Below are 25,307 nucleotides of genomic sequence, written 5' to 3'. Positions count from 1 at the left end.
GACAGAAGCAATGACTCCAGATGGATGGGAATGAGGGTCTTGCATTAGCTGCTTCAAAGTTTAGTGGTGGATAGCATAGACAGAAACCTGCTATAGCTGTATTTATAAGTTTATTTCTGAACAAATAATGGTGGGTAAAATTAGCAGACATCTGGAAGAGGCACATATTTCAAAGTTATTTTGGTCTGATCTATAAAGCGCACTATGAGGAATATGATTGGTAGCTGGTCTTAATAAACAGTTAGTGGGTTTCTGCCTGCCTGAAATGCAAAACAGATGTATCTTTGTTCTTTTAAACTGACTTTGATGAATAAACTATATGTGACGTCAGGTCCAAGCTATTGGATGTCTGAGTCCTACTCAGAAATATTTTAGAATATAAAAAAGTTTCCATGGTCGACACCGAGAGAACAAAGTGAGTTCCAGGCGCATTGCTGTTCGCATTGAAGCAGGTTCAGAAATTCAGAGAGGCCTCGTCCAACAACCCCTTTTGGTATTTGGGGGGCATTGTTTCTCTCTGCTGAACCCTCCCATTTCACAGCTGTGAGCTCTGAAGGTGTGTGGTTTTCAGCTGTCACTGCTGGGGCTTTTGGATGGCCATTATTGCTGTTTTGCTTATTTGTACAAATGCTTCCTAAAACAGCAAAATAGGATTCTGCAGTAGTGACCCAGTATCTGCAGACTGTGTGATGTTGCCATTTCACCCAATTTGTTTGGTTCTGAATGATGCAGGATTCTTAATCATTAGCATCTTGGCTTTGCTGGGTGTTTTTGGCAGACTGGCTCTCCAGCCAGCTCTGTGCTGCGCTCTGTACATCAGGAAACCAGCTCCCTCTGCAGGTGTTTCATCCATAAACAAGCTCCGGCCACGGGCTCCTCTTTCTTTTTACGGAAACCGGGCTCCTCTTTCTTTTTACGGAAACCCTTTGGAATTTAACTTTCAGATACAAATACTTGGAGCAGTTGGCAGCTGAGGCTCATGAGAAGGAACTGAGAAGCCGGAGTGTGAGCCGGGGCAGAGCTGACCTCTCCTTGGACCTGACCTCACCAGCAGCCCCTGCCTCCTCTGCCCCTCTGAGCCATAGCCCGTCTTCTCCAGACTCCCAGGAGGCTCTCAGAGTATCATCATCCTCCCCCGGAACATCTCAGCATCCCCAAGGTGAGTGCTGGTGCTGGCAGAGCAGAGTAACAGCTGATGGGTTAATTACATAAGACTGGCTTCTTCTGGGGGGTGGTAACTATTCTACCTGCAAACCTAGAGGCAAATAAGGTTGTTACAGGGTGATTAATCAGTGCTGATACTAAGAAGTTAGATGTCTTCAGACACACTTATATTAAAGCATAATTATTTATAAAGACTGTCAATGCATTATCATTGAAGAGGGGGGAATATTGAAAATAAGACCTACTTGGAATCCTAATCTGGTCACAGGCTATTAACTTAGTACTCTATAATTTGGACATTATTTATTTTTTGGAACTGCCCCAAAAAGTGACCACTTTTGAATGTTCTCATCCTAGGGATTGTCCATCTGGTTAAATTAAACTGATGGAGAGTAAAGTCCATCAAAAAAAGCAAAGAAAAATTGGACCTAGTGAAAACAGAAGTTAATATTGAAAAGAAAAAAATTGAAAATGCTAAAGAGTACTGGCACGTGGTGTGGGTGTGGATGTGGGTGTAGATGCTTGTGTGCAGACAGACAGGCCCTCCCTATAGAAATTCCCTGTCATCTTTATTTGGTGAAAAGCAATGATATTATACTTTTGCAGCCTTGGAGCATCAGCTATTTTCCTTGCAAATTATGAGTCCATTTTCTTTCACATTAGCTGACAGGATGCTTCTGGGGCACAGGCGCTTAACAAACAATGCATGTTGATTAACCCTGTAGCTAGCACTGTTTGTTTAATCGAGTGTTATGACTTGCAGCCTGATGTAGATTTAGCCATCTGAAGACAACAGAGGCACTAAAACTTGTAACTCTCGGAAGGTTGACTAAATATGGTGTAAAGTTTAATTTAAACAAGGCAGGACTCCATGACCTCAGCAGAACTGGATGTAACGGAACAATCTTGTCTGTGCAATTCTTTGCTGGCTCTCCTAGCCTCAGGAGAGCCTCGGGGCTCATTCTGCAGGGGCAGGCTGGCTCCACCACAGCTTTCCATCACATCCAGTTTTACTCCTGGTCCCTGAGCCGTGGAAGATTGTCCCAGGCAGATGGCTCAGTCACAGATGAGTAATGTCGGTCTTAAAATATTGAGACTCTGAGAATCAGGAAAACAGACTGCTCTTTAACTACTTCCCTGTGCTTTCCAAACCAGGCCTGATATCACTGCTTGATCTAAATTGTGGTATTTCCAGAGGCAATATGAAAAATATTCCCCTGCAAAGTTGTGGTTCAGCACTTAATATTGGGATTTTTAACTCTTGGAGTTGTACCTCCTGCACTTTACAGAATGGTTGTCTAAACTGCAAAATACAGAACTAAGACAGAGTTGTCAAGATCTATAAAAATTTCCTGTCCCCAAGTTGTAAAATGTACTTGATGTTTGTGGCAAAAAGAGAAATATTTTATTATATTTGAATATCAAATATTTTGAATATCAAATATTCAAAGTAATTTTTTGCTTATCCCTAATGTTTACATTATCCTAACAGCTAGAGGAAGAAAAAAAATATAATCACACATCCAGATGTTCTGCACAAAACACCTGGCATTAGATGGTTCAAACATGCCAGGGTTGACCCTCGTTTTCATTCTTTTTCCTTGTGGAATCAGGATAATAATCCACTTCACATTTCTGGGCCCTTCCTCCCAAATGCTACTGTTTAATACCTTGTTGGCAAATTGAGTTAGTAAGGGAGGTGCTCTTCGCCATATTTTAGTGAGGTTCAAACAGATGGGGAAGATTTGCTCCAGGTCTTGTTGGCACTGCCCCCCAAGTAGACCCCAATATTTTTTGACTTCCACCCCAGCCATTGAGCAGGCATCCTGTACCACAGAGCCTATGGTGGTGTTTTCGTTAATGCTCACCAGCCCCTTGCTTACCCCCTCCCTGGTACCTACAAAAATTGAGACCTACATTTTAGAATTACATATTTACCCACCCCCAACAAAAAATGAGTATTTGCTCTTGAATTATATACCTTAAGACTACAGCTCACTCTATGGGTTCTTCTATTAAAACTGGATTCTAGACAACTTTTAACAGCAGAAGATATGAAAACATTCAATACTTCTTTACCTTTTCTCTTATAAAATAGTCTTAAAAAGAGGGGAGGATGATGGTTTAAAAAAAAAAAAAAGGAAAGAAAAACAATGGCCTTACGTGCCATCTAGTGAGATTTTTTAGCCAAAAACCATCCCAGCTAAATCTGCTGTAATTTTTGTATAAATTATGGCACTACCCCCACCATCAAGTCAATGTGTGCTTGAATTATTTTTCCATCTGGCCCTCTTGTGGCTCACAGCAGATGTTTGTGTCCCAATCCTGCCTAGACTTAGTGGTGATGGTCTGAATGTTTTTCCTCTGTGAGAAACTACCAGCCCCAAGTAAGGAACAAACATATACATGTGTTCTCATTTGCACTGTGCTGTAATTAATGGAGACAATCAAACCCAAATTTAGGCAAACATGGAAGGTCCTCTCTTGCCTTCCATTGCTTAAATTATGCTTCCCTTATTTCCACTGAGCTCTAGTGGGATATATCAGAATCTCACTCTCTCTCTCTAAAAAGTGTATTTTCTATTATTTCAAGGAACTTGTAGGTGACCCTGGAAATAAATTAGCTATTCTCGCTAATCAGAGAAAAAGATAGAGTGTTCCTGTTGGGATGGAATTCTTCGACATGACTCTTAAGAAAGCTGCCTGAGGACTAAAAATACTAATCTGTGTACTGACCAGGGAAGTCACTAAAACAAGGTAACCTATTATCCCAATAGGCATCAGAGACTTTGTTTCATGGAAACAAGGTGGAATAACCTAGCAGTCTGAAAATCAGATGGTGATGGTGTCCCAGCGCTGAACTGCCTTTCCTGGAATCTAGAACCATGACCCTTCCATGCTCCCTGGCTCATACACTGAGGCCTTTCTGAGGTTAGATGGAGATAAATGACCTTTCCCAGTAAAAGGAAACTGCTGTCAAGAGGTAACAAGTGGCTTTCACCCACTAATGTAGCCATGAAAGCACACTAATGGCTAGATTCCTTTTCTGGATTTTGGCTCAGTATTCTCCGTATTGCACACAGAAAATAAAGCTTTAGGGAGACATTTAAAAATTTTACCACACGATGTTAATTTTAGGTCAAGGAAAAACCTGTTTAATACTGATTATTTTTCTACCTAATTGGATTCGTGGGTATATTCAAACACCTCTTTGTTTGGCCCTGGAGATAGAAAAGATTGCAGAGATGTTGATGGCCTACACACCAGAATTCCCCTGGAACCATTTACAGAGATTGTTGATATGGTATACTGATAATTTCTCTCACATATCCAAGCATTTATAGTACTGGTAAATAGGGCACTTCTCTAGCCTCCTCATTCTTAAGGCAGGAAATAAGTTACTGGCATATAGTTATATCCTCAAATGTTCAGTTCATTTAAATGAATAATCATGTTTCATGTGGGCATCATTCATCAGCATGGTGACTGTCACTGGTCATTGAGCACCTCTGTCACCTTTTGGGTCTCCTTCAGGTGCAGACATCTTCTAGGTTACCTAATCCACCTGGCAGAAATCGGAAACATCTGGTACCCTATTTCCAGCTGGCACAGTAGCAGTGGAGTATCGTCAATCACCAGCCTAATGCATGCTGGTTCCCTTGCATAAAGCTTTTGGACACCCCTGGTCCATTGTGTCATGAATTGGCAGGAAACTAGATTCCTTGTGGTTCTGGGATTGGAGCTGCCCCACCTCCCCATCCCTCACCTAACTGTCAATTAGACAAAATCTCTCAGGATCTCTCCCCAACTAGACGTTTGCCAAGGCCTTGCCTACTACACCTGCTGTGGACCTTTTTTTAAGAGACTTTTAAAATCATTGCATTTTTATACCTTGCTATTTGTCAGTCTCTAAAAATAGAAGAAAGCAAAACTTTCCCTTTTTCTTTCCATAGAGAAAGGCAGTTGCCTATAATGTGTTTTCTTGTACCATATTTTAAAATAATAGCCTGAGTCCTTTTGGAGTAGAAAAAGTATGACTATAACTTAAATATACTTAAGTAAATACAGGGCATGGAATGGCCTCTGGGGAGGCTGTGGAAGAAGGGTATTATGTGACCAACGTGATAATTTCATAGGCAGCAATTAGGCATCAAAAACTGAAGAATCTGAGACTTTACTCTATTTGTAAGCTAGTGACTTAGCCTGCCACGGTTTGATGAATGTTGACACAGGTAGAAAACTCAGGAGTCAGAGGAAAATGACCTTATTCCTCATAGCAATACTATCAGTTGGAATACGAACAATTATATCATGTCCCCAAATCTGAGTTCCCACAAGTAAATGTGACCCAAGTCTGCACACACCCTGAACTTAAGGACCCCAAATATTTTATAGTGGGCAGAACATGTTTCCCATGCTTCTAATTCCAGAGGGAGTTAGAATATTGATCACAGTGGACAATAAACCAACCAGTCATTTGCTCCAGAGAGAGCCTATCTCTGTCTTCCAAGGCTGTTTGCTATGCACATGTCCTTAGGAAGATAGTCTAGAACAAAGGTTATTAAAGCCTAGGTCGCAAGACTGCAGACATATGAGAAACCCACGGAGAATGGTTTCTAAGCATTGGATGACAGTGTTTTTAAACCAATATTGATAATTAGATATACACCCTGAAAAAGAAAGTATCCATAGCTGCAAAACTGTTTAGAGCAGACCCTGGGAGGAACGAGCTTGTCTGCATCTGACGATGCTTACAGGGAATCTGGGAAGACATCAGTGCTTTTCACCCCAGGTTGGAGCATTGAGTACATGCTTCCTGATATACTCATGTCTTCACAGGTAGGGACAATGAGCATTCTCAGTCAGAGTAATACTTGGTGTTTCCAAATTTCCAGAGTCAATGACTGAGACCTGGGAAATGGCAAAGAAAAACTGTTTGTTTCTAGCATCCTTATCTGTGGTAGGACCTGGGTCACCCTGTGCCCTCTCCACTGGCACTCTTCTTTTCCCTCCAGCAGCCCTTGCTTTCCACCCCTCCCTTTCACCAACCAAGCCCCATAAGGTATTTGTACAAAATGATTGAGTGCCTGCAGTATGGCAAGATAATCACATACTGGTTTTCCAGTTCCTAAAAGTATGATTTTTCGGGAGAATGCTTGGGCTCATTTACCTTAGAATGTGTCTCAGCTGCATCTGATCATGGTGTGAGTCTTGGAGTTTCCATTACCTTTTTGTTTTCTTTTTAGATCTAACAACTCTGGATTCCTTGTATTCTCTAGATAATTTCCAGATTCCAAGTATTATTTGACATTCATGTCTTCTACATTTTTCATCATTTTTTTTCATCTGACTCTTCAATCTGCCTGTCCCCCCAAGTGTCAGGTTTTCCAAGGTTCCCTAGCAGCCCTCTATTTTCATGATGTACCCTCTGGCTGTACTTTCACATCCCCATCTGTGATTTAATGACCTCCCGTGTGCTGCAACTGCCAGTGTTCATCTCCAACCTTGACTTTTTTGAGCTCAGTTTTGTGGATCCAGCCTCTTTAGATATCACCATGAGACACTTCATACTTAATGGGTGCTAGTCAGGGGCTTTCAGATGGACGATAGCACCCATCTCTCACCTATAAAACCCTTCCCCAAATCTGCTCACCTTCTACTTCTTGTCTGGTAACCCCTCCCCCCCACACACACATCTGTTGTATAAAGTTAAGTTCTTCGGTGTCATTCAAGACTCTTGGTTATCTGGCAAGTCTTTTACTGTCACAACAAGCACCCACATGTTATGCTCCATTCCCACCAAACCACTCCCCAGTACCTGAAAGATGTCACATTCTCTTGGGTGTGCCTATGTGTTTGAGTGCTCCCTTCCATTGAGTGTACTCCCTTTCATTGGGTGCCCACTGGACTTATCCCCCTAGTTGAAGCATCTTCTCTTCCCAGCAGGCTGTTTGAATTTCTCTTTTGATTGCCTCTTATATCTTGTGCATAACTAAAATACAGGGTTTATGTTTGTATGTAATAAATAGTCCCCCTTACTCATTTCTGTGATTCTCAAAGGAGGACCCCTGCCATTGCTCACCTTTTTCATCTGTCAATGCTTGCAGCAGAATAGGCACTCAGTAAATGTTCTGTGAGTTATAAATGAGAAAACTACTTGGGGAAAAAAAAAGACACATTGATCTATAGAGACAGCTACTTCCCCTGTGCCCAGGCCATGATAGAGAGTACATCTTTCACCCTACAGATTACTCTGCAAATACTAAAGAAATGATGGTAGCCAATGTAAAGAGAGGGCTTTTGTAGAGAGTTGCCATATTAGGGCATTTCTTTCTCAGGATCTAAATGCTAAAAGACTTAGAGGTTGATTCTTGACTAATTGATAGTCAAGATATTTATTCACCCACATTTAAAACTACTCAGAATTTTAAGTGAATTATTCCATTTCCTTCTGAATGAGTTTGCTAACAAGTACAATAAATTGAGTTACTGGCCAAATGAATAGCCATATCTATCAGTGACTAGTAAGTGAGGAGGGGGCAACTTTTGGAGATAAAAATTTAAAAGTGGCATTTCTAATCACACCCCAATCACTAGATAGCTGGTTCTTTTTGGTAATAATCAGATTCAATTGAAAGGAAACACTATTGTTTTCTTTAAATACTGGTTGTATTGACCTTATATTATCTCTTGGTTATGACTTAGACCACTTTAGCCTGAAAAATATCTTAGGGAAGATTTTTTCATGTCTGACTTCTTTGTTCGTAGCACATAGACTGTCACATGTGAGGTCTCAATAAGTATTTATGAAATGAATGAGTTTTGTTACTAATCACCCACAACATCAAATTAAAAGTAACTACATCATGCTAAGCCTGCTTGGTGTTATTAATCAGGACTACCCTTTCTAGTGCTAGTGTAGCCTTCCAAAATAGCAGATTTTGTCTTGAAGTCGATGATACTTCTGTCTGGGATTTGACAAGAGCTAGAGGTGCTGTTGAAATGCACTGCCAGTATATAATTAGACAATGTCCTCATCCTTGAGGAAAGACTTGTCTTCCTGTTCGCTGTTGTAAGAAAATGGGCATGTGGCTCCACCTGTCCTCCTGGCCACGAAGGGCAGCCAGGTATTGTAGTCAGTCCTTTTTGACACTGTCAGAATCAAGAAAGACCTGTCTAGATGAGTTTAGAAGAGAAACTTAATGAGGCTCAAAGGAAGTCTTCATATTGATGGTTAATGTTTGGGTTCATGTGGCTCAAGTTCAAGATAATATATGGCAATAAATGATACAATAATCTTGAGTTTCACTTTCTGTGTATAGTGTGAAATATAATCTATATGTTAACCAATATTAGGCTGATTAGACCTCAAGCCGGCTTCTTTTTTCTACTCTATAATAGTGCAGTGGAGTTTTATATGTATTGAACCAAATGAAATTACTAAGAAGCATAATCTTCAGGGCGAAAAAAGATGGAGTGGAAATTACAGTGTACACAGTTCTTGTAATCCTGTGCAGTGTTCAACTTGGGTCTGTGTCCCCGTGTGAGCAAGGTATGAGAACTTGAGCCGTTCCTGATCCCCATGTGCTTGTAGAAGAATGTCTTGCTGCATCAAATGTGATTTTAGAGTTTAAGTATTTGTATTTATGTTGTCCCATGAGTCCTAGTCTGCTATTTCTTACAACATTTCACAGAAGATACAGGAAAACCTTAATTGATGGAAGTCTTAAGAGTGGGTAGGGGATCTATAAAATAGCATCTTCTAAAGGGACTTTTGAAGGTAATTTGGGGGATATATGATTTTCATCTTAAGAACTTGCTTAAGCCCAAATCTATTTGGAAAATAGAGCTCTGAATTTTTTTCTTCTGGTATTTTATAGTTTTGGTTTTTTTAATTGAAGTAACATTGCATTATAACATTAGAGGCCAATTTATGGTGAATAGACTTGGACTTTTAGTGGTGAACATAATGTAGCATATACAGATGTTGATTCATAGCTCTGAATTTTTAGGACAAAGTCATGTTTAATTTTGCTTCAAATGCTCTACCCCTGAGCTATACCCCCTAGTCATGTTTAATTTTGAAACCATGCAAATCCATTAGATGATGAATAAGTATTTTTCAGGTGATAGGTATTTTTTTTTAAAGCTTGGGTAAGCTAAGTGTGTGTCTATCCTAATGAAATGGTTCCATAGGTCAGTGATTCCCAACCAGGGGTGATTCCCAGGGGACATTTGGCAGTGTCTGGAGACATGTAAGGGTGTCACATGAAGAGAAGATACTATCAAGCCTCTAGTGGGTAGGAGCCAGTGTACCGCTAGCATGCTGCAGTGCCTGGGTCAGTCTCTTCTCCTCCCCCAATAAGGAATTGTCCAACCTCAAATATTCTTAGTATGGAGGATGAGAAACACTGCTCTGGAGTGAAGCTGAGCGAGCAGCTTAGCAAGAACTGGCTCAACACCAAAGGCAAAGTCTTTAGAATTTTCAAAGTTGTGAGTTTTTTCTCTTGGGACCTTTTTCACATTTATGTGATTAAGCCACAAGTTTAAAGTTGATGGTGTTAGTTATGAGCTCTAAACTGGGGAGGTCTTTGGAATCTACACAGTTTGGAGGGATTATTATAGAACTGGCTGGCTCTGCCCTTTATTTCGTAAGTCCTGCCAGAAAGCCAAGCCCTGGCCAAGTCATTGAACCCCCCATCACAGATTGAAATCGATCGAAGCCACCCAAAGACTTAATAAGTTCAGATCTTTCTACCAGCAATTTATCTCTTCAAAGAAAAATTGCATGACAAGAGATTCCAATTGGATACTGTGGACTCAGCTGTTGGGAGACTGATGAAAACAGAATTGGAGTGTTTCATGCCCACAGTATGTTTTGTTTGGGGCTTTGGGGGGATGATTATATACTTTTCCACCAAACAATATAACATCACGATTTACAGCCCAAGCTTTTCAGTCAGGCTAATAGATTCAGCCCCCAGCTCTGTTAGTATTTGCTCTACTTGTCAGTGAGGTTCTGGTGGGAGTAGCCTGGTGAGTCTTCAGAGTGCAGGATGGCTGTCAGCAAAGGAACTATTTGCAAAGGTGTGGAGAGGGAATGGGGCTATCAGAGGCAGGGGGAGCCCCCCGGACACTAGCATCAGTCAGTGAGAAACTGTTAACACTCCCTGCACCTCCAGACCTGGGGGATCCTGGCAAAGGGCTAGGACTTGGTGAAAGCTGTAGCCTGGGAGAACCCGGGGGACAGAAACAGAGGCCTTACAACTTCCCCAAACTGTGGCTGCAGGAGAAAAGGGCAGGGACACAAATACTCCCACCAGGAGCCCACCCAGCTGGGAGGAGAGAGAATGCAAACCCAGCAATTGCTCTTAGAGAAATCAGCCTCCCAGGGCACAAACTAAAGAATGTGTCTGGGGGAGCAGCCCAGAGTAGCCAACCTGCTGTGTGGCCCTGGAGAAGTTCCTTAGCCTCTCTGAAAATGTGTCCTCGTGTCTCATGTGGAGCATTCAGCCTCACAATGTTGGTGTGAGAACTGAAGAGAGTGATGTGTATATGCCCTGGGACTGCACTTTGTGCAGAAGGAGCTCAATAGATAGTAACTTGTTTTTTTGCTTCACTTAAGGACAAGCAGGCCTGATGACTGGTGAGATTTTGAAGACCAGATAGGGAGTTGCTACTGGGCTTTTGGAGGGACGAAGAACTTGCTGGTGTGAGTGGATGTCTGCCCTGCCTGACTTGGCACTGGGGGCAGGCTGGCTGAAACCCTCAAGGCCTGCTCTTTCCTGAGCTCTCTCACAGCCTGGGGGATCTGCAGGGGAAAGCAGGAGTCACTCTCTCCAGCTGACTCGGCTTCCTTTTACACTCCCTCAACAAATCACCTCTCTGTTCCCCTTTCCCTGTGGTTCTCATGTTGATAGGTCCCTTTTGGGCTCCCCCACTCCTCTGTCCTACAATCCTGTTTCCTCTGGCTAAAGGATTCCCTTGAGCAACCGTGTTCTGGTTGTGGGTCCTTCCCCACTGAATGGGATGACCTGGTTCCTGGTCACTTCCTCCTGAATATATCATGGGCCTCTCCCTTTTATTCCTTCCCTATCACCTAACTATCCATTGCCGTATATTCTTACACAGTTTAATTTTGATTTTTTTCTCCTCCCTTCTACTGTCCCCCTCCAACCTTAAACTTCAGTTTAAGGCCCTCTGAATCAGGTCAATGCAGATTCCAGCCAAATACATTTTTCTGGCCTTTGCTAAGTGCGGTTGGCAATGTCAAGATCCCATCAGTCTGCTCCCAGGACGTGGTCCAGGAGGCCAGATCCCAGATTTGAATGCCTTTTTTGTTGCCAGGCATTTCTTTCCATGTCCTCTTCTTATTTCCAAACTCACTCCTACCTTGGGGAGAAGGGCCACGGAGGCACCTGGCCAAGTCATTCTTGCTGCTTCTCCCCTGCCTCCAGTTCCCCTTTCCAGCTCCTGGGGTGTGGTCAGGTCTCAGAGTCCTACCTCTGGGCAAGGTGACTGGCAAGCCAGGTGGGTGGTTATGGACAGGGGCAGGGGCCCTGGCAGCTGCTGACTTGTGGGTTTGGTTTATCACAGTCACACTGAGCCAGCCTCAAAGATGCGCCTGCCGAGTCTTTCTAGGCATGTGCTTGAGTTGAGAGTTCCTGCCCTCACCATTTCCTCCCCTCCTTGGCTTTCTGAAGTCAGTAGAACCTTCTCCATAGGGAAGGCTGTGGGGATTTAGTAGACAGTTCATGTGCTATGCTTAGGAACAACCCTCATGGGGAGCCACCAGCCCTGCTACTCCTGCTCCCCTCCAGTGTTAACACAGCACCTCCCCCAGGGACTCTGGGATGGAGACTTCCTCCTATTCTCTAGAACCTCAACCCTTCACTCCCCTGTTCTCTCAGGATCACTGTTCATTTTCTTCTCTTGAGCCCCTCTACCTGGCACCTAGCTCTTCCTCAGTCTCTTTTCCTGCAGGGTTTGCATCCTGGATTGTTTATACCACACCAACTAGGAGCCTCAACCCTCACTGCCAGCCCTGCCCCCCCAAGTTGTCCCAGCAGGAATCGGGGTTTGTCTGTGACATAGGTATAGGCAGAGGCCACTTGGCCTCTCCAGGGGAAGCAACTGTCACTGTCCTCAGGTTAAAGTCCCAGGTCCTTCCCTTATCAGCCATGTGGTCTTAGCTCCTGATGCCACTTTTATTTCCTCTCTTATGCCCTGTGCTCCAGATCTCTGCATGTACTTTGCCTTCTGCCCAGAAGGTTCTCAGCCACATTTCCCTCTTCTAACTCCTTTTCCTCCGGGAATCACTTGTTATTTTGGCACAGAGAATTGTATCCCCTCCCAGGCTTGTTGAAGACCCCTGGCGTGGCCTCCCAGGGCACAGGCAAGCCCACAGGACAGCCACCAGGTTTATACATTTCTCACATAGCATCTGGTGGGGGCTGAGGGGCTGGGTTTCCATGCCTCTGGAGGGGGACGCCCGCTCACTTTTGCCTTGCAGAGGCTCTGCAGGAGGTGTCAGATCCTGGCGCCCTTGTGACCAGCACTGCCAGAACAGGGTCCGGCTCAAGCATCAATGTGTCTCTATAGACAGCCTTGTTGGGTCAGAGAAAGACACAGTAATTACCAAGACTAGCCACGGAGGAAGTGGTGAGCAATTTGTTCCTGTGTTGACAAATGTCTTTGCTCCCTTTAGAATTTTTCCTGAAGACTCACACTTCCTATTTCCTGGGGACATAGCAAGGGGAACTATACTTTTTCCTCATGTCTGCCCAGAGGGAAGCAGACTATGGTTTGGGGCAGCGACTCAAAAGGAATGGTTGTGTAGGGAGGGGAGTGTTGGTTGCGGTAGGTGTTGACAAGGGGGTGGTCCTGATGACAACAATGGAAAAGAGAAGCAGAAATGTTCTGGAACTGAGCATGGAGTCCCAGGACCATCCTGGGTGTCGGTGAGAACTCTGAGCAGATGCTGGCACTGGACCATGCTGAAGCTCTTGGACATGAGGGAGGGGGCCAAGGTTTCGACCCGGAGGAGTCTTTGCCCTGGTCCTTCATGGTTTGATTAATTTAGCTGTAGAGGGTTCTGCCATGCCTCCTGGCTGCCTCTTCCAGGACTCTTTGTTATCCAGTGTACTCACTGGGTTGTCAGGCCACATCCCACAATGACACCCCACCCCCAACTTTGATGGGTTTTTATGTCCTGTGTTCCTGTCCAAGTGGCGGGGCCTCTGAAAGCTGGGAGGTGTGTCAGGGCACTGGCACATGTCGCCTGGTGTGTGCACTGCAGGGATGCTTGGGAATGAGCAGCTTTGTGTATTGGCCCTCATCACCCTTGTCGCTCTGCTTGACTTGAATGTGTGTGAGTTTTATTCAGTTTGTCCTCCACCATTAGCACGGTGTCATGTGCTTCAGATTTACAGCCTGACTTCCATGTGGACACTGAATCACAGGATCTGGTCAGGAGGTAGTTTTAGGGACCACTTCCTTCCCGACAGTAATGAGAAAGAGAACCCACCCCAGTGGCTGGATCACATGCTTAAAAAACGCTATGACATCAGGCCCTAACCTATGGGGATGGAATTGCACTGTTTATTCCCACGTGTAAGTGGCTTTCTAGCACTTGTTCATTGCCACACCTGTCCAGACAGCCACTGGCTAATCAGATGCCACATTGCTGCTTAAGTAAAAGGAATCCCGACATTGGAGTGTGTGTAGACTAGCGTCAAACAACCATCAAATCACTTTGCCCAGAGTCCTAGGATTTGAGTGGACACAGGCTTATGGCAACCACCTGCCCACATTTCCCTGTCAGTGATAAAGCCACACAGAGGCACCCTTGCCAGTTTTCGCCATGTGCTTACCAATTAAAACTTAAATGCATGCCACATGCTGGGCTGTTGCAAACACATTTTCGTTTTGATGTGGCTATTCTGAAGTAAATGTGTGCAAGAACATATGCTTTCCGTCAACCAAATGATGACACTGCTATTGCTGAAACTGTGCTTTTACATTGCTTGTAAGATGGATGGGGTTTTATATCTCCTTGCTAAATACTCTATTATCAGATGAAAAAGAAATCACCATAAAAATTCCTTCACCACCAAGAGAATTTTTCTCAAGAGGCCTGTTTGCTCCTTCCTTGCCTTTACCCAGTTCCATGTTTGCTTTTAAGGAAAGGAACCTGACACGCCCATTCTTAGGCTCATGGGCTCACCATGGCCTTTGGTTTCTTCCTGCTACAACCGGCCAGTATGTCTCTGCTAGAAACTGTGCCCTCATATCTCTAGTTCCTAAAACTGTCACTCTTTGGAACAGCCAGTAGACAGCAGAGGCCCTGAGTAGGAAGCATGTTGCTGACTAGGCTGGAATTCCCAGAACATGTACAATATGTCATCCAGCTAAGGGCCAGTGGTGGGGCCAAGACCTCCATTCTCTCTGCCCAATCCCTACCTAATGGGTGCTTGAGGGCATTCCTGTGGAGGAACATTTCCTCCTGGTGATGCTTACAAGTCATCCAAAGACAGAAGGATAGGCTGACATTTCGTCCCCCCCATACCCTTCTTTTCTCTGTTCTTCCCCTGTCCCTGAGTCATTGTTAGAGGACAGCAGCCTGAGAGCAGACAAGGGAAATGGTTACAGGATCCAGTGAGTCCTGGCAGAATGATGACTTGCTGAAACGCTGAGGGCAACCTGGGCCCCTGTCCAGTGAGGCCTGAGCTTTCCTCTCTCCTAGTAATGCACCTGGCCTGACAGGGATCTGTTCAGCACACACTGTCACAGCTGTTCCTGCTCACCTGAGCAGGCAGATACCCCCAGAGAGAAAGCCCCTCATCTAGCTAGTGCTGGAGGGGTCTGGATTGCTCCCTTAGACTTCCTGCCACGTGCAGATCCAGCCTCATTTTCAATATTGTTTTGAGGAGTGTGGGTCTAAGGCTCAAGTATATTTTCTTGGGGTTCACTGCCAGGCTTCCAGCAATGTGGCTTTGCCCAAACTGAGTGTCAGACCCTCAGGAGTGACTGCCCTCCTCTAAGCTTCACTTGCAGAGTTAGTTCAGAATTGTTTACATTCCTAATCACTTAGCAACCCAGACACAGCTTACAGCTGAGAGTTTGCTCAGCAAAAACATGCAAAACCAGACTTCCCATGTGCCTGCCCCACACATGGTGATGACACATGTGGGAGTGTGAGCATTTTACCTGCTCTAAGCATCAAATCTCCATTCTTGAGAGGTTTGCAGATAATTCTGTGTCCATGAGAGATTCTCCCAAGTAGTTTTCAAAATTGTGGGCTTACTTCACCTTAAAAGCAAACCTAATTCAAGCAAAGGGTAAGGAGCCTCATTGGTGTCACCACTGAGGAACCATGAGGCTGTTACTTGCTTAGCAGCTTGAATCACCGGGGAATGTTTTCTCTTTCCCTGAAGAGGTAAAGGATCATGTATTCATTTTCTCTTGGTACATATCAAATTACCACAAACATAGCCATTCATGTCAGAATCTATTATCTCATTTTCATGGGTCAGAAGTCCAGCATGGCTCTACTGGGTTCTTGGCCCTGGTATCATAAGGTCACCCTCAAGGTTGTGGGTGGCTAGGTTCTTCCCATGGGACCCTGCGAGGAATCCACCTCCACATTCACTGAGGATGTTGGCAGAATTATTTCTTGGGCTTCCAGGACTGTTCCTTGACTGTTCCAGAACTGTGCCTATCCCTTGTTGATAGTCTATTAGGAGTTCTTCTCGGCTTCTAGAGACCACCCACATTTCTCATCAAATGGTCTTTCTGCCTCCTACTTCCCACTCCCGCCTATCCTTTGTTTTCCCTATTCATACAGCAGTTCTTATGTATCTTGAATCATCTCCACAAGGAAGGTGAAATGTGCATCTGGAAAGAGATTTGAGTATACATATAAGAGGGGGAGTGATGGTTTTCATTCACAGGACAAAAGGGCACCAATTCCACCTTCCTGCCATTTTCAGTCCATCAGCAAGCCCCATTGATTCTACCTCCAATATTTATCTCGCATCTTGCAGCTCCTCTCCATCTTCATTGCCACCACCCCTTTCCAGTGATACTGTTTTCTTGATTTCGTCATTTCTTTTCTTTAACATTTCTTACAAGACTGGCTTAGGGGGTAATGAATTCCTTTAGCCTTTCTTTGGGAAATTCTTATCTCCCCTTCAGTTCTGTATGTTAGTTAACCTTGCCAGGTATAGACTTCTTGGTTGGAAGTGTCTTCATTTCTGCTCTTTGAATATACTATCCCATTTTCTTCTGACCTCTAAAATTTTTTGTCTTGTTTGAAAAGTCTGCAGATAGCAGACTTAATGGTTTTCCCTTATACATGACACACTTTTTTTTTGCTTATGTTTTTAAGGTTCTCTTTAACTTTTGTTGTTTTAATTACAGTGTATCTTGGCATGCCTCTCTTGGGTTCCTCTTATTTGGATCTCTTTGGCTTCTTATACCTTGATGTCTGTGTCCTCCCCAGATTGGGGAACTTTTGGCCATTATTTTCACAAACAATTTTTCTAACCCTTCCTCCCTCCTATAATGCAAATACTCTTCCTCTTGATATTGTCCCAGAGTTCACAAGGCATCTTCACTCATTCTAATTTTTTCATTTTGCTTCTCTGTCTGGGTGAGTTATTATAGCTCACTTTCCTACTCCTCTGCTTCATTCAATCTACTGTTTGACCCTTCTATTGCACCTTCAGCTCTGTCTTTGTAGTCTTAGGTCTATAACTTCTTTTTAGATCTTTCAAAAATATTCTGGCTTTCTATTCTTCCAAGTTCATTGAGCATCTGTAAAACCATAATTTTAAATTCTTTGTCAGGTAGTTTGCTTATCTCCATTTCTTCAAGGTCTTTTTCTGGGGCTTTATCTTGCTGTTTTGTTTGGGTCATGTTCCTCTGTCTCCCTATTCCATTTGATCCTCTCTGTTTTTCTCTATGTATTAACCAATATTACTGCCTCACAAGGATTGTTGTTGTGCAGGTGATTTCCCATGATGTTCAGGAGTGCAGTCCTTTCTGAAGACTGAGGTGCTCAAGGTGTGTTCCCTGTGCAGCATCCACACACCTTCTGTGTCAGGGAAGCACAGTGCATTGGGTGGATAGAGGTCTGGCACCTAGTGGCTGAGGACCCACCATGGAACTGAGATATGTTTCTCAAGTGCAGAGCTGTGATGTGCTGCTATGTCACAGGTGTGGGCAGATTGCCTAGTGGGGCTCCTCCACATACTTTAGTGGACTGGAGGAGGAGGTGACAAAATGGTACCCAGAGACAATGACATTAGAAAAGTTGCAAGAAGCTGCCAGTGTGGTACCTGCCAGTGTTTTTGATTTGAGGATTGTCCCTAAACCTTCTTGCCTCAGGTAGATATTGTTCAGATGATAGGTGGAGAATTCTTTCACCTATGATTTGGACATGTTTGCACCAGTGTTACTGTGCTGAGTCCCGGGGCAGGTGAGTCATGTGTGTGCCCTTAAGGTTCATTCCCTGTTGACCCTTGATTCTCTTGGACCTTTCTCACTGGTGCTCCAGAGACTCACTGCTGAGCTGGATCAAGGGTTTGGGGAACTTAATATAAGACATACCTCTCTCCCTCCTCCTCAGAGAAAAGCCCACCACACCTTCAGAACCCTCCCAACTATGAATCCTTGTGCCTGGAACGGGGTTTCTTTCTTGGGAGAGCATCTCTCTCCTGTCAATTTCAGTGCTTTTCTTTTACCCTTTGTTGTGAAAGCTCTGTTTATCTGGCTTTCTTTCTTTTCCATGTAAATTATTTCATATGTGATTTAATATGTGTGTGGGCGGAGGTGACTTCAGGTTCTTCGTACACCACCATCTTTTTTTTTTTTTTTTTTAAGATTCACTTATTTATACAAGAACCGGGGTACAGGCCAGATGCACGGGAGGGTGAGAGGATTCACCAGAGACAGAGTGGGGAACAGAACAGGCAGACTGACGAAACACACCACTGCGGGGAGCAGCCCCCTACACCACCATCTTGACCAAGAACTCTTCCCCTCCATCTTAAAGTCAGGACTGATACACCAAATCCTCCCCCAGCTTCTAATCTCTCTCCATTTCTGCTGCTTCCTTTTTTACAGCTAATCAGAAGACTCTCTGATTTAAAACGCTCACAGGTTGGCTTATGCCTACCTCAGTAATCTCTTTACCTTAAGGTCAACTGACTTGAGACTTAATGTCAGCTGCACAATCCCTTCCCAGCAGGGCCCACACTGATTGAGTAGCCAAGGGACAGGACTCTTGGGGACCATGTGTTGAATTCTTCCTACCTCTGTAGATAATACAGAGAAATCTACCTTGTGTCCATGTTCATACCTAACCTAACATTTTCAAGAAGATCCTCTTGTGACTGTAACCTCCACTGTTGTTCCCATCAGTGAGTGCCGGGGATCCTGTTCCCGAACCGGAGGCAGAACCAGAACCAGAGGCAGAGGTGGGGCAGGTTGCTGATGAGGCCAGCCAGGAAATAGCCCCTGCCCACCTGGGGACAGAGAGCGGAGTGGAGCGGGCCCTGGAGCACGAGCCAGAAGAGCGAGCCTCCCTCAGTGAGAAAGAGAGACAGAACGAGGAGGTGAACGAGAGGGACAACTGCTCCGCCTCCAGCATCTCATCCTCCAGCAGCACGTTAGAGAGGGAGGACAAGGAGGACAAGCTCTCCAGGGACAGGGGAAATGGTAATAAAGTCCCTTTTCTCAATAATCACATTCCAGAGGATCCCACGACAGGGACCTGGTCTGCTTGCTTCTGAGATGAGCTGTCGGGTCAGCTCATTCGCTGGCCTACGTGTGGAGGTGAATGTGGTCACATAGTCGGTCAGCTGGCCTCTGCCCACATCATGGAACGGTGCCCCCCACACCGTCTGGCAGGCTGTTACACCATTACTTCCACAAATGGGAAAAAAGCACCTGGATAATCAGGGCAACAGATGAATTTTCCTGAGGCATCAACCCTAAAAGGGAGATTCCTCATTTCCTTCTAATTGGTAGCAGTAAGTATAGCTTTTATTTGATTTAAATTAAGATGTGTCATGTTGCTATCTACTCCCTTGGAATTGTTCTTTGAGGGAAATGTGTTAAGCCATTATGACTAAGTATTTCAGACCAGAGACAATTTGTCCAAATGAATTGAATGAGTCCTTCCAGAAAGCGGTTCCTTCCTGTGTGTGGAGGTCAATTTGGTGTACTACACGGGAATAGACACAATGCAAACAATGTCCTGCAATGTCCCCGACCACTCTTTTTTTTTGGTACCAAGTGTGTGCTTCTCCTTACAGAATGCCATCTTTTTTGGTATTATACCTGATACTCATTTAGTTCACTTTCATAATAGTGACTGTATGATTAGGGGCCAAAAAGAGTTTTAATTCTTACCAGGGATTGGGGAGGGTGCCACAGAGAATTTTGTGAATGATTCATATAATTTTGTAAATGATTCATATAATCATTTATTGTGATTATCATATATGATCCATGGGGGATGATTTTCCTTCCCATGACTATGTGCTACCAGGGTGGCAGGGAGCAGGAACCCCCTCTCACCAGTGAGGGCTTTCCTGTGAGCCAACCTTCATTAAGCTACAGTGACACACACTCAAGGAACTTACAAGTTGGTCCCAAAGGGCAGCATGAAGTCACCACAAGGACCTGCAGACCAGTGGCATCTACACATGGCTCATTAGTTCACAGGTTGAGAACTTTGTCTCTAAGTTGAGAGTGGATGGATGGATGGATGGATGAATGAATGAAATTAACAACATCCGTGAGAACTGTCAGTCAATGGCTTAGCCAAAAATAGTTGCTATTTCAGTTTTTACCAGTTAGAATATTGCTAATCACTATGATACCATTAAAAAGGAGGACTGAAAGACTATTAATTTACATCTTTGAAATTATTGCATCAAAAATCTTTTGTCCAGTTGGTTGAGGATACATGTGTTAAGAGGTATTGCATATATTGATACTTAATTTCTTTGAAAGTCAGATTAGTCTCCTAAATTCTTTATTAGTCGCATTGAATATAATTATGATCCCATTTCAGGGTGTGTTGGGTAAGTCTTCTTGATCAGTTTGGCCTAAAATTATGTTTTATCTGTTATGAATAACTTTGTTATTTGTCAGAACTATGTGTAGCAGGCCTGAAACATAACAAAATAGAAAAAAAAAGCAAAGAAATAGAACTTTCTTGGATCAGATTGTCCAATAGTCTTCCAAATAAGGACAACTCTCCAAAAATGGAGACTGTTGCTGGTGAAAAACCAGGATGCACTCTCAAAAGTTGGTGGTGTCCAGGTGTGTAGACTTGGGAATTAGGGCTCTGCTGTGGTTTTTCATCTTCATTCTGGTGCTATTAAGAGAGCTGATTGTGTTTATTTGCTGTAGCTTATTGGTTCCTGAAAATCCCACTGCTCGTAGGCACCATAGCAGCTGTGGAGTCAGGGCAGCTCTGTCCTAACTCTTGCTTTTCACAATGTTCTCAATTAAGTCACAGAGACAACTGAAATGATCCCCAATCATATTTCTAATGTTTGTATCTATTAATTGAGAATGACTTTGTAGGATGCAAAAAGGAGTCAACTTATCTGGGTGTGTGGTATTCGTTTTCTTTGCTTTGTGTGTTCTGTTCTATGGCATTAGCATAGGAGGGCTTATTGTAGCTCCGTTGCTCCCTGCTCCTCCCTCTTATAGCTAAAGTACCAACACCCTGAGTATGACAGAGCAGTCAATCATATGAGGGCCCTGAAATGTGGGACGGAGGAGGCAGACAGCCGTGGGCTCTTGAAATACACAAGACAAAAAATGAACAATGAACTACATATATAAAAAAATTATATTAATAAAGAAAAAAACTGGACTGTATAGTTCCAAACAAAGCCCATTGCCCTAGCCAAAGGATAGGGTAAAGGATTACCTAACAGAACAGAAAACCTTTTTGGCTATTAATGCTTGCCCTGCACTAAAAAGTGCTAATGGGAAATATTCTGCCACTACTCACCTCACAGTTATTTCAATGGGACCAAAGGAAAGGCTATCTTCTATATAGCACCACCCCGTGGAAACAGGAGCACAGGGCTCCAGTTCCTCTCCCTGCCTGAATCATGCCTGCTGAGGTCTAGAAATAGCAGGGAACTGCTATAACTGAAGAGCTTCATGTCTGTCTGGGATGGTGGCAGTGGTAAGGGGTGAAATAATGCTAAGGTGGAATAATGTAAGACTTATTACATTGAATGGGCATTGACTTCTTTCTCAGTGAAAGGTGAGAGCATTGAAAGACTGAGCCGAAAGATAGGTAAGAGTGGAAGCAGACAGCAGCTAGGGATGACCTCTGCAGGGAAGAAACCTTGACTTAGGCCAGGGTTGTAGCAGGGAAGGTGGTGAGAAAAGTGGTTGGATTCTGAATGTAACATGAACATTTAGCTAACAGGATTCCCTGCTATGTTGGGTTGGGTGGGTGTAGAGTGGAGGTTGAGAATCACCAGGATGACTTCAGGATTTTGGAACTAGCAGCAAGATGAATGAATTTACCGTATCAGAGACAGGACACCAGGGCAGGAGAAGCAAGTCTGGTGAGGAGAATTGGTATGAGAACAGAAGGTGATATTAAAAGCCCTGAAACTTGATGAGATGATGACTAAGAAAGTGAGTGTAGATGAAAAGTGAGTATAGATGTTTTCAACCTTTAAGACATTTAAAGGTTAAACATAAGGAGGAACCAGAATAGGTGACTGAAAAGGAGGAGCCAGAAGGAAGAAATCAAACCAGTGAGTATCGTATCCTGGAAGTCAAATGAAGGATGTCTGTTGAAGGGTCAGTTGAGATTAGTGCCACATGAAGTTATTGGTCATCTGGAAAAGTGCATCGCTGAAAAGAGGGTGGGGACAAAAACTTCATTAGACTGGGTACAGCAAGAAGAAGGAGAGGGATTGGAGACTGTGAGCAAACAACTTTTCGCAGTAGCTTTACACGCAAGGAAAGAAGAAGATTTAGATTTTAGCTGGAGAGGGAGGGTAAGCAGGATCAAGAGGGATTTTTCTTTTTAAAGGTGGGTGAAATTCTATAATGTTTATGGTTCAGTAGGGAGGGTGTAGTGAGGAGCATGGCAGATGCAGGACAGAAAATTGCTAGAGGGTTTTCAATGCTGGACTGGTTTACCTTGCTAAGTTTGTCAACTGTGATTTATAGGAGTCACAGGGGGACTGTCATGGTTGGGGTGCAGATGCAGCTGGATGGATATAGAATAGTGGTTCTGGAAGAACTGAAAGAACTGATTTCATCCGTTGAGATGGCAAAAAATAAGATCATCCTTACATGAAGATGAGATGGGTGGGGAAGGTTAGAGGACAGAAGAGTATAAAAGTTAGCTGGGAGGTCATGGATGAAACTGACAGGTGACACTGATGGTCTCCTGAAGACAAGTGACTGTGAAGTTAAAGTGGCATGGTTGGTGTATTTATCCAGGCCCTTTATACAGATGTGAAGTAGAGGAGGAACAGAGATGACTCTGCAGTCTTTCCAACACTTGGATGGATGAAGGAGCATCTTCTTTACCTCCTTGTATCTAGTTAAGACAAAAGCCCATCCATTACCTGCAGCTGAGTGGCTCTGGGCCAGCAGTCATGGATGGGTAGGAAAGGTGAGGGAAATTTCTCCCCTGAGCCTAGGCAGCAGTCACAAGCATTTTCTCGCAAGTGAGAGTCTTGAGTCCTGGGGTCTGACACTTGTACTTTGAGGTAGCATTTCTTCCTGATCAAAAGCATCTTGTCAACTGTGACCAGATCTCTTCGATTTGTTTCCCCATCTTTTCTAATGTCACTCTGCATGCAAAATGCAGGCAGTTACTACCTGGGCTTCTCCTGGTAGGCAGGCCCCAGCCACTTTCTCATTTTTCCCTCTGTATATTTTCAGCTTTGTGGTCCACGGGTGTTCAGGATGCCGGTGTAAATGAGCAGTGTGGCGACATCCTCACCAACAAACGGTTCATGCTGGACATGCTGTATGCCCATAACAGAAAGCCCACGGAGGAGGAAGAGGAGGAGGAAGAGGAGGCAAGCCCAGCCAGCAGGACTGAGCAGGGGGCGGAGGCAGTAGCTAGCCTGGCCAGCAGAATATCCACCCTGCAGGCCAACTCTCTGGCCCAGGATGAGAGCATCAGGAGGGTGGACGTTGACTGTCTGGACAATCGGGGCAGCGTGAAAGCCTTTGCTGAAAAATTCAACAGCGGGGATGTTGGAAGAGGGTCTGTCTCCTCTGACACCGAGCCCAGTGAGAAGGTCTCTGAGAAAGCATCCACACAGCAGAAGACTGAATCGGATTATATCTGGGACCAGCTCATGGCCAACCCTAGGGAGCTCAGAATCCAAGACATGGATTTCACTGACCTGGGGGAAGAGGATGACATTGATGTCCTGGACGTGGACCCAGGTCACAGGGAGGCCTCCGGGCCCCCGCCGCCACCCCCACCCATCTTTCTGGGCCTGCCACCCCCGCCCCCTCCACCCCTGTTGGACAGCGTGCCTCCCCCTCCTGTCCCTGGTAATTTATTGGCTCCTCCTCCGGTATTCAATGCTCCTCAGGGCTTAGGGTGGCCCCAGGTACCCAGGGGTCAGCCAGCATTTACAAAGAAAAAGAAGACCATCCGTCTGTTCTGGAATGAAGTGCGGCCGTTCGAGTGGCCCTGTAAAAACAATCGCCGCTGCAGAGAATTCCTGTGGTCGAAACTGGAACCTATCAAGGTGGACACATCCAGGCTGGAGCATCTGTTTGAGTCTAAGTCTAAGGAACTGTCCGTCTCAAAGGTACTGCTAGCATCCAGCATGCTTCTTGATTTGCAGTGTTGCTTTCCACTGCTGAGTAGCACTGGAGAGCTTTGTGCTATATAAAATACCCTTCCTTTTAATAAGGTATATGTTTTGATGAAATTCCGTTAGCATAAAAAGCTGGTCTTATATTAATATAATAATCTTTGTGCTGCATGCTAGGTATAAGCTAAATGATGGGGAATGCTGAATAGCTAACATGGACACCAGCTTATTAGAAAGATTAGGTAGAGTAGCTTTCAAAGAACCAAATAACCTAGAGGGAAAGACAAAAAGAGTAACCAAAGAACGTTCAGATAGAGGAAAGTTTCCAGAGGAAAGTAGACTTGCTAATTTATCAACCCCCTGGACTTTATTGGGGGATGTGTTTATTTACTCTTATCTTCATCGATGATAGTTGATAGTAGCTTGAACCTCAGCTATAATCACACAATGTGTTTGCAAAAGCAACAATCCAAGTGACACTTTTTTGGATAATCCCTTGGATCAATCATCATGCTGCAATTATTTAGATGTTTCCAGATGTTATGTCTTCTCTTATAAATGGAAAACACTGTTCATGAAGTTACTGAGCATCAAAGGTGAAGTCATGGTTAATGAACACTGATAAGTACAAGATAGTGAGTCAGATTTTATTCTAATTATTCACTGCATTAATTGACTCTCCTTTACATATCTTAAAGAACTGCTTAAAAAACACCTTGTGATTTTGGCTCTATTATAGTTTTTAATCAGAGTTAAGACTATTCTCCTTACTCAGAAAAATCAAAGGTATATGAGGAAGCATTTGTAAAATGTAATTTAGGGTAAGTTAGGAGAGTGTATGTAGGCCTTAATATCATGAATTAATTTTAGCCCATAAGTTACTTCATTTGTCATCACTCTGGCTGAGTTGAACTCCTCCCCTTCTGCCACTTGGCAACGAATCTGAACCCAAAAGTACGTGCAGCATCCTCAAGACAAGTGAGCCCTTCAGACAAGGAGTCAAGTGACAGAGATGGTGCCTGTCGCTGCTGTGTGATGCTGACAGGCCAGGTTAAGGAGTTGTAATCAGTTGATTTTCTTATCAGATTCCTGCCAGTGATCAGAAAGCACTTGCTGTTCTTCCCAAGCTGCTGGTTACCCTGTGTTGATTTCTGCCCAGGTTCAGGATATGACTCTATACCATTTCCAACCTCAAGAATCCCCCAAGTCAGAATTAAAGCTTTCCCTTCTTTATAACTCCAAATGACTAGGAGAGTGGGTCCTTTCCTTTAGTTGAAAATTGACTGAACTCCTTTGTCC

General features: G+C 44.0%; 1 protein-coding gene across 9 annotated transcripts in view; it reads left to right on the top strand.

Annotated features, from left to right (window-relative positions):
* The window catches only part of FHOD3 (formin homology 2 domain containing 3), a 408,106-nt gene that overhangs the window by 333,620 nt on the left and 49,179 nt on the right, over window positions 1-25,307 (top strand). For 8 of the 9 annotated variants that reach the window (XM_054694089.1, XM_054694088.1, XM_054694093.1 and 5 more), the window contains 3 exons: window positions 945-1,159; window positions 18,589-18,885; window positions 23,113-24,002. In XM_054694089.1, the coding sequence (XP_054550064.1) occupies window positions 945-1,159; window positions 18,589-18,885; window positions 23,113-24,002 (1,402 nt within the window). The remainder of the gene's footprint in view (window positions 1-944; window positions 1,160-18,588; window positions 18,886-23,112; window positions 24,003-25,307) is intronic. The other variant, XM_054694090.1, reaches the window with a different exon arrangement.

Source organism: Talpa occidentalis, unplaced genomic scaffold (genome assembly GCF_014898055.3).
Source record: "Talpa occidentalis isolate TD23 unplaced genomic scaffold, MPIMG_talOcc4v2.1 talOcc4.13, whole genome shotgun sequence".
Lineage (NCBI taxonomy): Eukaryota > Metazoa > Chordata > Mammalia > Eulipotyphla > Talpidae > Talpa > Talpa occidentalis.
Note: the sequence above shows the minus strand (reverse complement) of the source record. Positions and strands in the feature narration are given on the sequence as shown.